Here is a 12,911-nt window from a genome sequence, read left to right on the forward strand (position 1 = left end):
GGGGGAGGAGAGAGAAAGGGGGGGAAGAGGGGGGGTATGCTGGAGCAGTCTGTTCCCGAAGGACTGTACCCTGTGGTAGGGACGCCACACTAGAGCAGGGGAACATCATGATGAGGAAGGAGCACCAGAGACAAAGCATTATGAACTGATGGCAGTCCCCATTCCCTGTCCTCCTGCAACACTCAGTGGCTTCACTAAACTGCTCTGCTAACAAGATAAAGGGGTGTTTTTAGAAATGCAAATGAAATTAGATGGTCTCTTTCCCACTGACTTAATGGGATCTCTGCCACTGAAATTTTCCCATGTTGTAAATCTTTGCTGAAAAATAAAGTTAGCTTGACTTATTTCGAAGGCCAACCGTTGGCAGTATAAGTTAGTAACGAATAAACTGGTGAGATTCAACTGCAGGTCAAGTACTAGAACACCACCTTTATGCTTGTTTTTCATGGAACTTTGGATTTTTCTTAATTGCTGCCTTAATTTTTTTTTAAATAAATATATTAAGTAATATTTTAGACAAATTTTTGCTCTAAGGCACCTCTTACCATTAGTGTCCTCCACCGCTTCAGCAGAGATGTGTTTCTTGGAGGTATGGTAGCCAAGTGAAGGTGAGAGGCTGACAACACGGGGTCTTGGTAGTGTCAGTGCTTTCCCATGCACTCTCAAGGAATGATCTTTCAGCTGGCTGATTGTCATGGTGGAAAATGTGCAGGAAGAACATTTGTAGGCATGTTCACCTGGGTGAGTGAAATACAGGCAAGTCATCAGCTCACAAAAGAAACAAAATGGGATCCTCATTCTTTTCCTGCTGAACTCAGCAGGAAAATTCCTATGGTTTCCTTCAGTGTGAGACTTATTCCAAAGAGAAAAAACTATATACATCTCCCTGTTGAAACAGTCTGGACTCTGCAGGTACAGACACCCACTTTGGGACCAAAGTTTTGTTTTCTGACAACTCTAGAACCTTGTTAAATGGCTGATGCAAGAAAACAAAGACCAGACTCTTAGCATGTCTGTGTTGTACAGTATAAGAAAATAGAATCTTGGATTCAAAAAGAGCTACTTGACTAGAGCATTTCCAAATTTCTTTGGGAGGAAAGCAAGGGTGAAGTCCTCTGTGTTTTTCCATGCAACACATCCAGAATCATTACTAAAGAAACTAGAAAAAGACTATGAAATGTTAACTAAGCTTCTTGAAAAAAAAAACACCCAAAATTTAAAAAAAACACAAACAAACAAATCACCCACTGCCTCCTCCTGCACTTAATTTGAGGAGGATCCCATTTTCTTTATATGAAACTTGCCTCCAGGCAGGAATGAGCTCCATAGAAGTAGTAACCAAGTCAAAGTTGGTTTACTACAAGAAGTGGACATGGCAATACCAAAAGCAGTACATATTTATAGGGCTATGGGAAAGTATACTATGGAAAAATATTAAAAGAAGTGAAAGAAGAGAAATAATGAACAGTAGAGAATTTGGTTCCAAATACATTCCAAGCCATAAAGACAGAATACAATAGGAAATAAATTCCCAAGACAAGATTCGTTCTGTGTTAAGTATGGAGGCACCTGAAAGAAAAAGTGAAATGTCCAACCTAAGTGATGTGATGTTATATGTGTGGCAAGTAATTGTTCTGGAAGTGTTGCTTCCGGGTAAAAGGGCCACACTGACTACATGCAAGTTGTACATAAAATGACAAAATTAATACAAGAGTGAAATATTCATGAACATTAATGGAAGGATAAGAGCTCTGGTTATGAAAGAGACAGAAAAATGTTTTCCATTTCTCAACAAATTTAACAAACAAAGTTCTAGAACAGAATGGTTTCAAACATCAGAAATAAGTGAACAAAAAAAAGAACAAGAGAAAAAGAAGTATTACAGCCAGTCATACAAGCACATAAAGAGATTAGCACTCGTTCTATATGAAAATACCACACACACACCCCCCACAAAACTATGCTAATCACAGAGACAAACCATAGACTCTTAGAAATACACATTGGTGTACCTGAAAAAGATCAGTCTGAAATGTTGAAACAAAATGCCACACATGGTTTCTTTTCAAATTACATTCTGCACCTGAATATTATTGCCACAGAGGTATTGTTGGTTTACAAAGATAAAGAAAACAGTTTTCATAAAGCATGCATGATGGACTGATTAACGTGAAAGGATGAACTAAAGACAAAAAGATATAAACCCCTAATATTTGCTAAATATAAACGATTCCTGGCAGGCATCAGTTGACTTTTAACATAAAATCACAATAAGAAATTAAATAAAATTGAAGACTACTACAAATTAAGAAATTAGAAGACAGCTAGTAACTGTATTCCCTATTTATCAATAACAGTTCAGGTGGACAGTACCATGTGAAAATGTGTTTGGTTTCAGAGGCAAAACTATAGTTTTCATTAGTGTGATTCCACAGAAAAGTTAGGAAATTTTCTACTGTTAGTTTTGAATCTCATAATTATTATTTTGAAATATATAAATAAGTGTATTTTCACAATTTTTCTATGGGACTGTCTCAACACCTGAAATGTATCCAAAGCATCGTGTCCCAGATGATTTAGACTCTGGGCAAAAACTCTAGGTTACAGTCTGATTCAAAGTGAAAACAAATTACAGCACATTCAGAGATACTACACACAGTTCTGTTCTATGCCAAAGGAAGCAGTACATACTGAATGAGAACAAATGCTAGATGCTTACAAGAACCAAATGGCTTTGTAAAGGTATGTGGAAGGAAAGTTACTGTTCCTTTAAGGGTATCTGGTCAAGGACCTTTTTAAACACAAAAAAGGATAATAAGAAAAGGAGGAAGACATAAACAAGAACATCCATAGACACAAACCTGGCTGAAAAATGATAAGGGAGTCTGTGATGAGAACCAAACCTGGTTAGTCACACTATGAGTGTGAGAATGTTTATTCCAGCAAGGTTATCTTGTCAGTTGGGAAACCAAGGGAAAAAGGGGGAAACCAGAAACAAAAATATACAGAAACAAACCTGACAGAAAAAAACATGGAGACAATGACAAGAAACAAACCTCACTAGTCACACTTACTGATGGGCTGCCAAGAAACCACAGGCTCCACTTCCAGGAAGATCAACCTGGACTTTGCAACTGATAAGATTGCAAACCCAGGGGGATATCCTGGATACTGGACTGGGAGGGGTGCAGGAATCTATAGAACTATACAAACTCATGAGGTGACATGCAAGGGAAAGGGGAAGCAGGGAGGAACAAAAAGAGTGGTAGACAGAAAGGAGTATAAAAGGGACCAGTTGCATGTAAAACAGGGCCAGTTGGTACGCTTGCCTGACTGAGCCCTGCACCTGATCACCACAGTCTGTCCTTTCTTCTTACATCTTCTTATTAAATCTTTTCTTAAATATCTCTGCATAATCTCACTCTGTCCTGTGCGCATGTGTGCTGCAAGGACTAAGTGCCAGCTACCGGTGAGACCTGTGTGAATGGAATCTGGTGCCAGCTACTGGAGTCAGACTGGGAGTGTAGGTGCCCCTGGACTATACTGGCACAAGTGGGGATCTTTAACCTCCAGCCACTGGGGTGGGAATGGTGTGTGTCTTGACAACCAGCTACTGGGAGGGACTGGTATGAGTGAGGAGAGTGAGAGGCTCTGTGCCAGTGGCTGGAGCAGGACCATGGATCACAGCCCATGTGCCTGGTGCCAGGCTTCCTCAAACTGAGCGTGCACCAGGTGGGTGTGTATTCACTAGCAAATTTCAACCTGGACTAGCCACTGGTCCCAGTGGCCAGGCAGAAGGAAGTCCTGGGCTGGAACTGCTGGAGGAGGCAGCTGATCGTAACATCCCTTAACAGTTCTAGCTATTATGTAAGAATGCATTTTATAATAAATGGAGTTTGACCACTCCCCAAAAGATAATGGACATGAGGAGGCACGTGGAATTTTACAACCACCAAGGCACTTCAAAAAAAATGTATGGGCATTATGCACATCTCTAAGAATAAATAACAAAATATCTACGAGAGAGAGTGAGGAAAAACACCTTTAACAAATGAAAGTCATAGAAATACTATATTACTGGAAGACTGGTGAAAAAAATCCACAAGGCTATTATTCAATAGGATATATTGCTAAAGAACTTACTGGAAACAAAACAGGAAAAAGAGTCCCAGAGAAAGAGAGCGCACTACAAAGAGGGAGACTGTTCTGAACTCAGAGAAGTATAAGTGTGACACAGATAGAGAGCACATACTCTAAAAGAGCATGCATGGCAAAGAAACCATGAAAGAGCATGTGACCAACCCAGAAAGACCACATGTGATCCAGAGAAACAGAGCATGAACAAGCCAGAGAAAAAGACACCCAGAGAAGGAGACAGAAAGAGCATGTGATCCAAAGAGGCAGAGAAAGCCTGTAACCCAAAGAGAGAGTGCATGACCCTGAGAGAGAAAGCACGACACAGACAGAGAAAGTGGGTGTGGTCAAGAGAGACAGAGAGCAAGCGTGACCCAGAGAGAACATGAATGTGGCTCAGAGAGAGAGGCAGTGTGAACCAGATAGAGTGCAACCCAAAGAAAGATATGAAGTGAGTGTGATACAGAGACAGAGACCCAGAGAGAGCAAGTGCAACCAAGAGAAAGAGACAGTGTCTGACCCAGAAAGACCAAGAAAGTGATGACAGAGAATGTGACCAAGAGCATCGCCCACAGAGACAGAGAGAACATGGGGGGAGGGGGGAGAGAGCATGACCTAGAGGGGGGGAGACAGCATGACACAGAGGAGGGGGGGGGGGGTGCATGACCCAGAGAATGTGTGTGACAGAGAGAGAGAGAATGGACCATAAAGAACATGTGAGGGGAGGAGAGCGTGTGTGTGACTCAGAGTGCACTAGTGTAACTGAGAGAGAGTGTGACCCAGAGAGAGAGAGAGAGAATTGGAGGGAGAATGCACAGTACTCAGAAAGAGGAGAAAGAGAGCTTGACCCAGAGAGAGAGATGGTGAGGATGGCCCAGCAAGAGAGCAAGCATAGCCCAGAGAGAAAAAGTGATCCAGAGCAAAAGAGGGGGAAAAGACCACTGCCCAGAGCAAGTGACCACTCATACATAGGGGGCAACTCAAACAGAGAATGAGTTTGCATGACCCAGAAAGAGAGAGAAGCGCAGCTCAACCCAGAAAAAGAGCGAGCAAACCGCGGTGGGGGGTGGGGTGGTGTCCAGAGGAAGAGAGAGCTTGCAGGCCAGAGAGAGAGGGAGAGGTCAGACAAGAATACATATGAGAGAGACAGAGGGGTGAATGTGGACAAAAGGGAGGGAGGGTGTGCATGATGCAGAGGTGGTGGTGTGGTGGCCCAGAGAGAGAGCAAGGAAGACAGAAGAGGGAGGGGAAGGGAGAGAGACAGATGTCGGGGGGGGGGGGGGGGGGGAAGAGGCAACCAAAAGAGAAAGACAGGCAGAGGTCAACCCAGAGAGAGAGCAGAGAGAGAGAGGGAGAGAGGGGTGGGTGGACCCAGAATGAGACCCAGAGAAAGAGTTTATACGAGAGAGAGAGGGACACAAAGAGCATGCCAGAGAAGTCAACCCAGAAAGAGCAAGAGGATGACTCAAAGAACGATGACCCAAAAGAGAGGTACAGCAACCCACAGAGAGAGGGTAACCCACACAGAGGGAGAGAAAGAGAGAGAAAGTGAGAGAGAGGTCAGCTAAGCAGGGGGGGTGGGGGGCATGAAGGATGGGGGGAGAGAGAAGACAAGCCAAAAAGGGGGTGGGGAACCAAAGGGAGGGAGAGGTGGCAACCCAGAGGGAGGGAGAGTGGCCATGATAGACGTCAACTGAGAAAGAGAGAGATACCCAGAGGGAGGGGGGAGGGAGAAGTTTGGGGGGAAAATACAAGAGGTAAATACAGATAAAGGTTTGACCTGAGGAGAAAAAAAGAGACAGATTAACCCAAAGAGAAAGGGGAGGACAGGGAGGATGATCCAGAATGAAAGAGAGCAGCCCAGAAAGAGGGAGAGGGCAACCCAGAGATATAGAGAAAGGCAGGCAACCAAGAGAGAAAGACGGATAGAGGTCAAACTAAAGAGAAAGGGGGGGGGGGGGGGGGGGGGCAGACTGAGGGAGGGAGGGAGGGAGGGAGGGAGAGGATTACCCACTGAGAGGGTGGGTGACCCATAGGGAGCAATCAAGAGGGCAACCCAAAGACAGAGAGAGCACAATCCACAGAGAAAAAGAGAGAACACCTGACCCAGAGAGTGTGGTCCAGAGAGAGAAATACTGAGCATAACTCACTGAGAGAGTGGGTGTGATAGGTGAACCCAGAGAACATGAGAGAGGTTGACCCAGAGAGAAAGAGTGAGAAGGCAGCCCAAATGAGGTGGCAGCAATGCAAAGAGAGAGTGCAAAGAGACAGGGTAACCCACAGAGAGAGTGTGACCCAGAAAGAGGCAGAGAAAGGGAGAACACAGGTGGCAAAGAGGCAGAAAGAGAGATGGAGAGAGAAGGGGAGAGGGGGTGAGTAAGAGAGGATGAGGTCTGGAGGGGGGGGAAGAGAGCGGGTGTGAGAGAAGGCAATCCAGAGAGACAGCATGGTACACCCCAGAGGGGTGTCAAAATAGAGAGAGACATCCAAACTGTGTGTGAGATATCAACCCAGAGAAAAGAGAGGACAGAGTGGCCCAGAGAGAGTGAGCAAGAGGAAGGGGAGGGGCAGCAAACCATAGAGACAGGGCAACCCACAGAGAGGGAGAGAAGGAAAGATACTGGCCAAGAATGTGACAGAGATGGACAGATTGGCAGTGGGTGGGGTGGGTGTGTAAAAGATGAGCCAAAAAGGGGGTTGGGGACCAAAGTGGGAGAGAGCTGGCAACCCAGAGGGAGAGAGTAGGCGCAATAGGTGTCAACCCAGAGAGAGATGGGGGGGGGGGGGGGCAACCAAGAGGGAAATACAGATAAAGGTTGACCCAAGGAGAAAGGGGGTGGGGGTGGGGTGTGACACACATGACCCAGAGAGAGAGAGGGCATGAGAGGGGGTGTGAGCCCAGAGAGAGGGAAGGCATGAGACAGAGCACATGTAACCCAGCGGGAGGTAGAGACACAGAGAAACAGATAGTTTGTCCAAAGACAGAGAGAAAGAGAGCAAGGGGGGGGGGGGGGGGGGGGGGGGGGGGGGTGGCAGCAGCATGGGTGTGGGGTGAGTGACCCAACAAGAGAGAAAGAGAGAGGCTAGCCCAGATAAAGCAAGAGAGGTTGGCCCAGAGAAAGAGAGAGAGAAGACAGCCCAAAGGAGGTGGCAGCAACCAATAGTCAGCAACTCTCAATTCAGAGGGAATGAACAAACACGACCCAGAAAAGAAAACCAGAGGGAAAGAAACCCAGAAAGAGGGTGCTCAGGGTGTGCACAGGGTGTGTGTGGGTGTGACCCAGAAAGAGAAAATCAGAGAGAATATGTTGCCCTGAGAGAGAAAAAGGGGGGCAGAGACACTGGCCTATAGGGAGAGTGCATGACACAGAGAGAGCATAACTCAGAGATGGAAGAGGGAGGCAGAGACAGAAAGCACACTTAAACCAAAGATGCAAATAGAACCATAACCCAGAGAAAGAGAGCATAACCCAGAGGACAGAGTGAGTAATGTGTGTGACCCAGAGAGAGAGAGAAAGCACGTACATGACCCAAAAAGCAAGAGATTGCACAGGTCCCAAAGAATGTGAATGTGACCCAGAGAGCAAGAGTGACTGCATGCAACCCAAAGCTTATGACTCAGAGAGAGCATTTGACCCAGAGAGCAAGAGTGCACTCTCTTGAGGGAGAGCTCAAGCATAATAATATATAATTATAATATCAGGCTTGCCCATGACAAGCTGTTGGACAACATGCCAAGTTTAGAGGGATGGGGTGCTAGCAAAGGCCCTCAGCCTGTTGCTCTGAGATGTGCTGAGTACACTGCAGCACACTTGAAGTCTTACAGAGATAAGCTAGGGCAGGGGTCCTCAAACTACGGCCCGCGGGCCGGATACGGCCCCCCAGGGTCCTCAATCCGGCCCCCGGTATTTACAGACACCCCCCCTCCCCCCCCCCTCCTCCCGCTGGGGGTTGGGGGGGGGAAACCAAGCAGCCGCAGATGACCTCCTGCCACTTCATCCGCGCGCTGGCCCCCTGCTTAAAAAGTTTGAGGACCCCTGCTCTATACCAATGCACACAGCATGGGCAACAAACAGGAGGAGTTGGAAACCACTGTGCTGTTAGAAAGCTATGATCTAGTTGCCATTACTGAAACCTGGTGGGACGAATCCCATGACTGGAGTGTGGCTATCAATGGCTACAGGCTGTTCAGAAGGGACAGGCGAGGAAGGAGGGATGGAGGAGTTGCCCTCTACATCAAGAAATGGATAGACTGTGAAGAGCTCTCTGAAGAATAGCTACAAGCAGGTTGAAAACTTATGGGTAAGAATTAGAGATCGAGGCAACAAAGGGAACCTTTGGTCGGTGTTTACTACAGGCTGCTCAATTAAGGGCAGCCTATTGACAAAGCCTTCTTACTCCAGCTAGAGGAGGCATCATGCTCGCAGGCTCTTGTCCTGCTGGGGGACTTCAACCACCCCAACATCTGATGGAAAAGCAGCATGGTAAGCTGTAGGCAATCCAGGAGACTCATGGAGCACATTGAGGATAACTTCTTAAGCCAGGTAATAGACAGCCCTACCAGAGGGGATACGTTACTGGACCTGATGGTCACCAATGCAAGTGATGTCAAGATTGGAGGCAGCCTGGGCTGCAGTGATCATGCACTGGTGGAGTTTGCAGTCCTGAGGGATATGGGACAGGCTAAAAGTCAGGGCACTTAATTTTAGGAAAGTAAACTTCCGGCTGTTCAAGAAGTTAGTCAATAGGACCCCCTGGGAAACTGCCCTCAGGGACAAGGGAGCAGAACAGAGCTGGCAGATCTTTAAGGATGCTTTCCATAGAGTGCAAGAGCTCTCAGTCCCCAGGTATAAGAAATCAGGAAAGGAAGGCAAGAGACTAGCATGGGTGAGTCTAGACCTCCTGGTCAAACTAAAGGGCAAGAAGGAAATGCACAGGCAGTGGAAGCAGGGACAGGTATCCTGGGAAGAGTATAGGGATGCTGCCCAGATGTGTAGGGATGGGGCCAAGGCATGGATGGAGCTGAACTGGGCAAGGGATGCAAAGAATAATAAGAAGGGCTTCTATAGGTATGTCAGCCAGAAAAGGAAGGTCAAAGAAAGCATAGCGCCCTGATGAACACAACTAGCAAACTGGTAACAATGGATGAGGAGAAGGCTAAAGTACTCAACAACATTTTTGCCTCCATCTTCACTGGCAACCTCTCTTCCCACACCTATCAAGTGGATGGACCTCAAGGCAGGTCCCAGGGGAGCAAAGTCCCTCCAACTATAAGAGAAGATTCGGTTTGAGACTAACTGAGGAACCTGAACATACAAAAGTCCATGGGACCCAATGAGATGCATCCCAGAGTCCTGAGGGAACTGGCTGATGTAGTTGCCAATCCACTCTCCATGATATTAAAAAAGTCGTGGCAGTCAGGTGAAGTCCCTGGTTTCTGGAAAAAGGGAAAGATTGCACCCATTTTTAAAAAGGGTAGAAAGGAGGATCCTGGGAACTACCGACCTGTCAGCCTCACCTCTGTGCCTGAGAATACCATGGAACAGATTGTCCTAGAACCTATGTTAAGGCACATGGAGGGTAGGTAGGGGATTCAAGACAGCCAACATGGCTTCACCAAGGCCAAGTATTGCCTGACCAACCTAGTGGCCTTCTATGATGGAGTGAAAACATCAGTGGACAAGAGAAGAGCTATGGATGTCATCTATCTGGACTTCTGTAAGGCCTTTGACACGATCCCCCACAATATCCTTCTCTCTAAATTGGAGAGATATGGATTTAATGAATGGACTCACAGTGGGTGAGGAATTGGTTGGCTGCATGGTTGCATCCAGAGGTTAGTGGTCAACAGCTCAATGTCCAGATGGAGATCAGTGATGAGTGGTGTCCCTCAGGGGTCTGTAATATCTTCATCAGTGACTTGCGCTTGCAGACCAGAAAGCCAAGTGTGGCTAGCAGGTCGAGAGAGGTGATTCTCCCCCTCTACTCTGCTCTTGTGAAACCCCACCTGGAGTACTGCATCCAGCTCTGAGGCCCACAGTACAAGAAAGACATGGACCAGTTAGAATGGGTCCAGAGGAAGGCTGTGAAAATGATCAGAGGGATGGAACATCTCTCCTATGAAGAAAGGCTGAGAGAGTTGAGGTGGTTTAGCCTGGAGAAGGGTCTAGGTAGACCTTATTGTGGTCTTTCAATATTTAAAAGGGGTTTATAAGAAAGATGGGGACAGACTTGTTACCAAGGCCTGTAGCGACAGGACAAGGTGCAAGGGTTTTAAACTGAAAGACAGTAGATTTAGATTAGATATTAGGAAGAAATTCTTTACTGTGAGGGTGGTGAGACACTGAAACAGGTTGCCCAGAGAAGTTGTGGATGGAAATCGCTGAAAACATTCAAGGTTGGACAGGGCTCTGAGCAACCTGATCTAGTTGAAGATGTCCTTGCTCATTGCAGGGGGTTTGGACTAGGTGACCTTTAAAAGTCTCTTCCAACCCAAACTATTCTATGATTCTATGTGACCTAGAGAAAGACAAGAATGCATGCCCCAGAGAGTGAAAGAGGACGCACACCCCAGAGTGTGACACTGAGAAAAGCATGCATGACAAAATGAGCACACACATGATCCAGATAGACCAAGCAGGTGCCTGCCACTGAGATAGCAAGCATGAGCACGCACAACCCAGAGCAAGAGAGAGATCACAGCCTAAACCGAGAACGTGCAAGAGCATGTGTGTGTGATCAGGGGAGAGAGCACATGTGACCCAGAGTGAGAATGCACATGCACAACCAAAAGCAAGTGCATGTGCCCATTCCAGAGAAAACTCACATGGCCCACAGATCAAGTACATAACCCCGAGAGATCATGCAAGAATACACACACAACCCCAGGAGACAGAGTGGGTGCCCAAATGTAGCAGGGCCCAAGGAGTGCACAATGCGGAGTGCACAACCAAGAGTGTACCAAGAGACACAGAGAGCGTACACCCCAGAGAGAGCATGTCCAACACAGACTGAGAGGATCACACAAGGCAGAGAGAGCACAAGACCCAGAGAGGGTGTGTGAGAACATGCAGCCCACAGAGCAAATGTACAGTCCAGAGAGTACATGAATTACCAAGAGAGTACAGCCCAGAGGGAGCATGCAAGACCCAGAGAGAGAGCACAAGTGTGCAGCCCAGGGAGAACAAAGTGCAGCGAGACAGAAGCATGCAATGCAGGGAGAGAGCATGCATGTGTGCATGACCCAGGGAGAGAGAGCACACACATGCCCCAGGGTGGAGGGAAGCAAAGATGCAACTAGAAGAAGAGTGTGTGCATGCAAGAGTGCACAACCCAAAGAATGAGCAAGAGTGTATGTGACTCAGAGTGGGCAAGCATGAGAGCAAAAACAAGAAAGCATGACACAAGACAAAATGAGCCACTGCACACAACAGAGTTCCAGACTAGAGCAACAGGAAGAAAGACCAACACAGACTGAGACACTGTGTTCCAAAGACAGAAAGAGTGCATGACCACGACAGAGACAGAGAGAGGAAGAAGATGTGACTGATAGAGAGCATGTGCTGCAAGAAACAGAGTGCATGACCGAGAAAGAGAGCACGAGACCTTCACCAAGAGAGGAAGGGAAAGCTAGCAACAGCAAACACGTGACCGCTAGAGGGAGCACGTGAGAGGGAGAAACCACAAGAAAGAGAAACCTAGCCAGACTTGGAGAGAAATGTAGAGCCAGGTGACCAAGCACAAAAGAGCACAGAAGGGAGCAATAGAGAGGGAGAACAAGTCTGTGACAGAGAGAGGGGAAGGGAGCATACACAGCCACACATGAGATACAGAGAGAACGTGACCCAGAGAGGGAAAGCAAACATCACTGTTGGGTGAGGGAGAGCATGCAATGGTCTGAGAGAGAGAGCGCCACAGACTTTTATAAAGAATTTGTGACCGAGTGAGGGAGAGCATGTGCCATCACACCCAAGAGAGGAACAGCAATGCACAACATAGAGAGGGAGAGTGAGCACACCACACACAAGTTTCAGCAACAGGGAGCACGTGACTCAGAATGAGAGGAAGCAAGCAAGAAGCAGCTCATGAGAGCACAGCCGCACATGAAGAGGGAGAGCAAGCACAATCATGAGAGTGAGCAAGAGAGAAGGATAACACATGACAGAGACCAGACATAACCACACATGAGAGAGGGAGATGACCATCTAGATAAAGAGGGAGAGCGAGCATGACTGCATGTGAGGGAGAGAGGAAAAACAGGAGAACAAGTGCAACCATGCACAAGGTTGATTGAGAGGGGACACACAAAAATGAGAGGGGGCATGTGACCACACGTGAGAGAGGGAGAGCACCCAACCACACAAGAGCTTGTGATCATGCAAGAGAGTGCGGAGAGCACGTGTAACTGCCCACAAGGGACAGAGAGAGAGAACAAGCATGACTGTGTGTGAGATTGAGCAAGAGAGAGCACACAAGAGAAAGTACATGTGCCTGACAGCAAGAAAAAGAGATTGAGAGAGGACAAGGGACAGCACAAGCAAGGAAGGGTTGACTTACCAGCATGAGCTTTGAGTATATGGGTTTTCAAGCGGCTATTGTAAGAGGACTTGAATGGACAGAGCTTGCAACGGAATGGCTTATGGTGCCCATGATGAGTCTGCATATGGCGATCCAGACTGACCAAAAGACAGAAAAAAAAAAAGGAAACAAAATAGTAAATCATTTTAGCTATTCCTTCAGATGCAAGCCAAAAAACAAGTAACAAAAATAAATTTTAA

General features: G+C 46.9%; 1 protein-coding gene across 4 annotated transcripts in view; it reads right to left on the reverse strand.

Annotated features, from left to right (window-relative positions):
• Positions 1-12,911, reverse strand: part of LOC121080531 (zinc finger protein 462-like) — a 103,931-nt gene that overhangs the window by 29,089 nt on the left and 61,931 nt on the right. For all 4 annotated transcript variants that reach the window (XM_040578603.1, XM_040578602.1, XM_040578604.1 and 1 more), the window contains exons 6-7: positions 12,691-12,809; positions 546-737 (exon numbers count right to left, since the gene is read on the reverse strand). In XM_040578603.1, the coding sequence (XP_040434537.1) occupies positions 546-737; positions 12,691-12,809 (311 nt within the window). The remainder of the gene's footprint in view (positions 1-545; positions 738-12,690; positions 12,810-12,911) is intronic.

This window comes from Falco naumanni, chromosome W (assembly GCF_017639655.2).
Source record: "Falco naumanni isolate bFalNau1 chromosome W, bFalNau1.pat, whole genome shotgun sequence".
Classification (NCBI taxonomy): Eukaryota; Metazoa; Chordata; class Aves; order Falconiformes; family Falconidae; genus Falco; species Falco naumanni.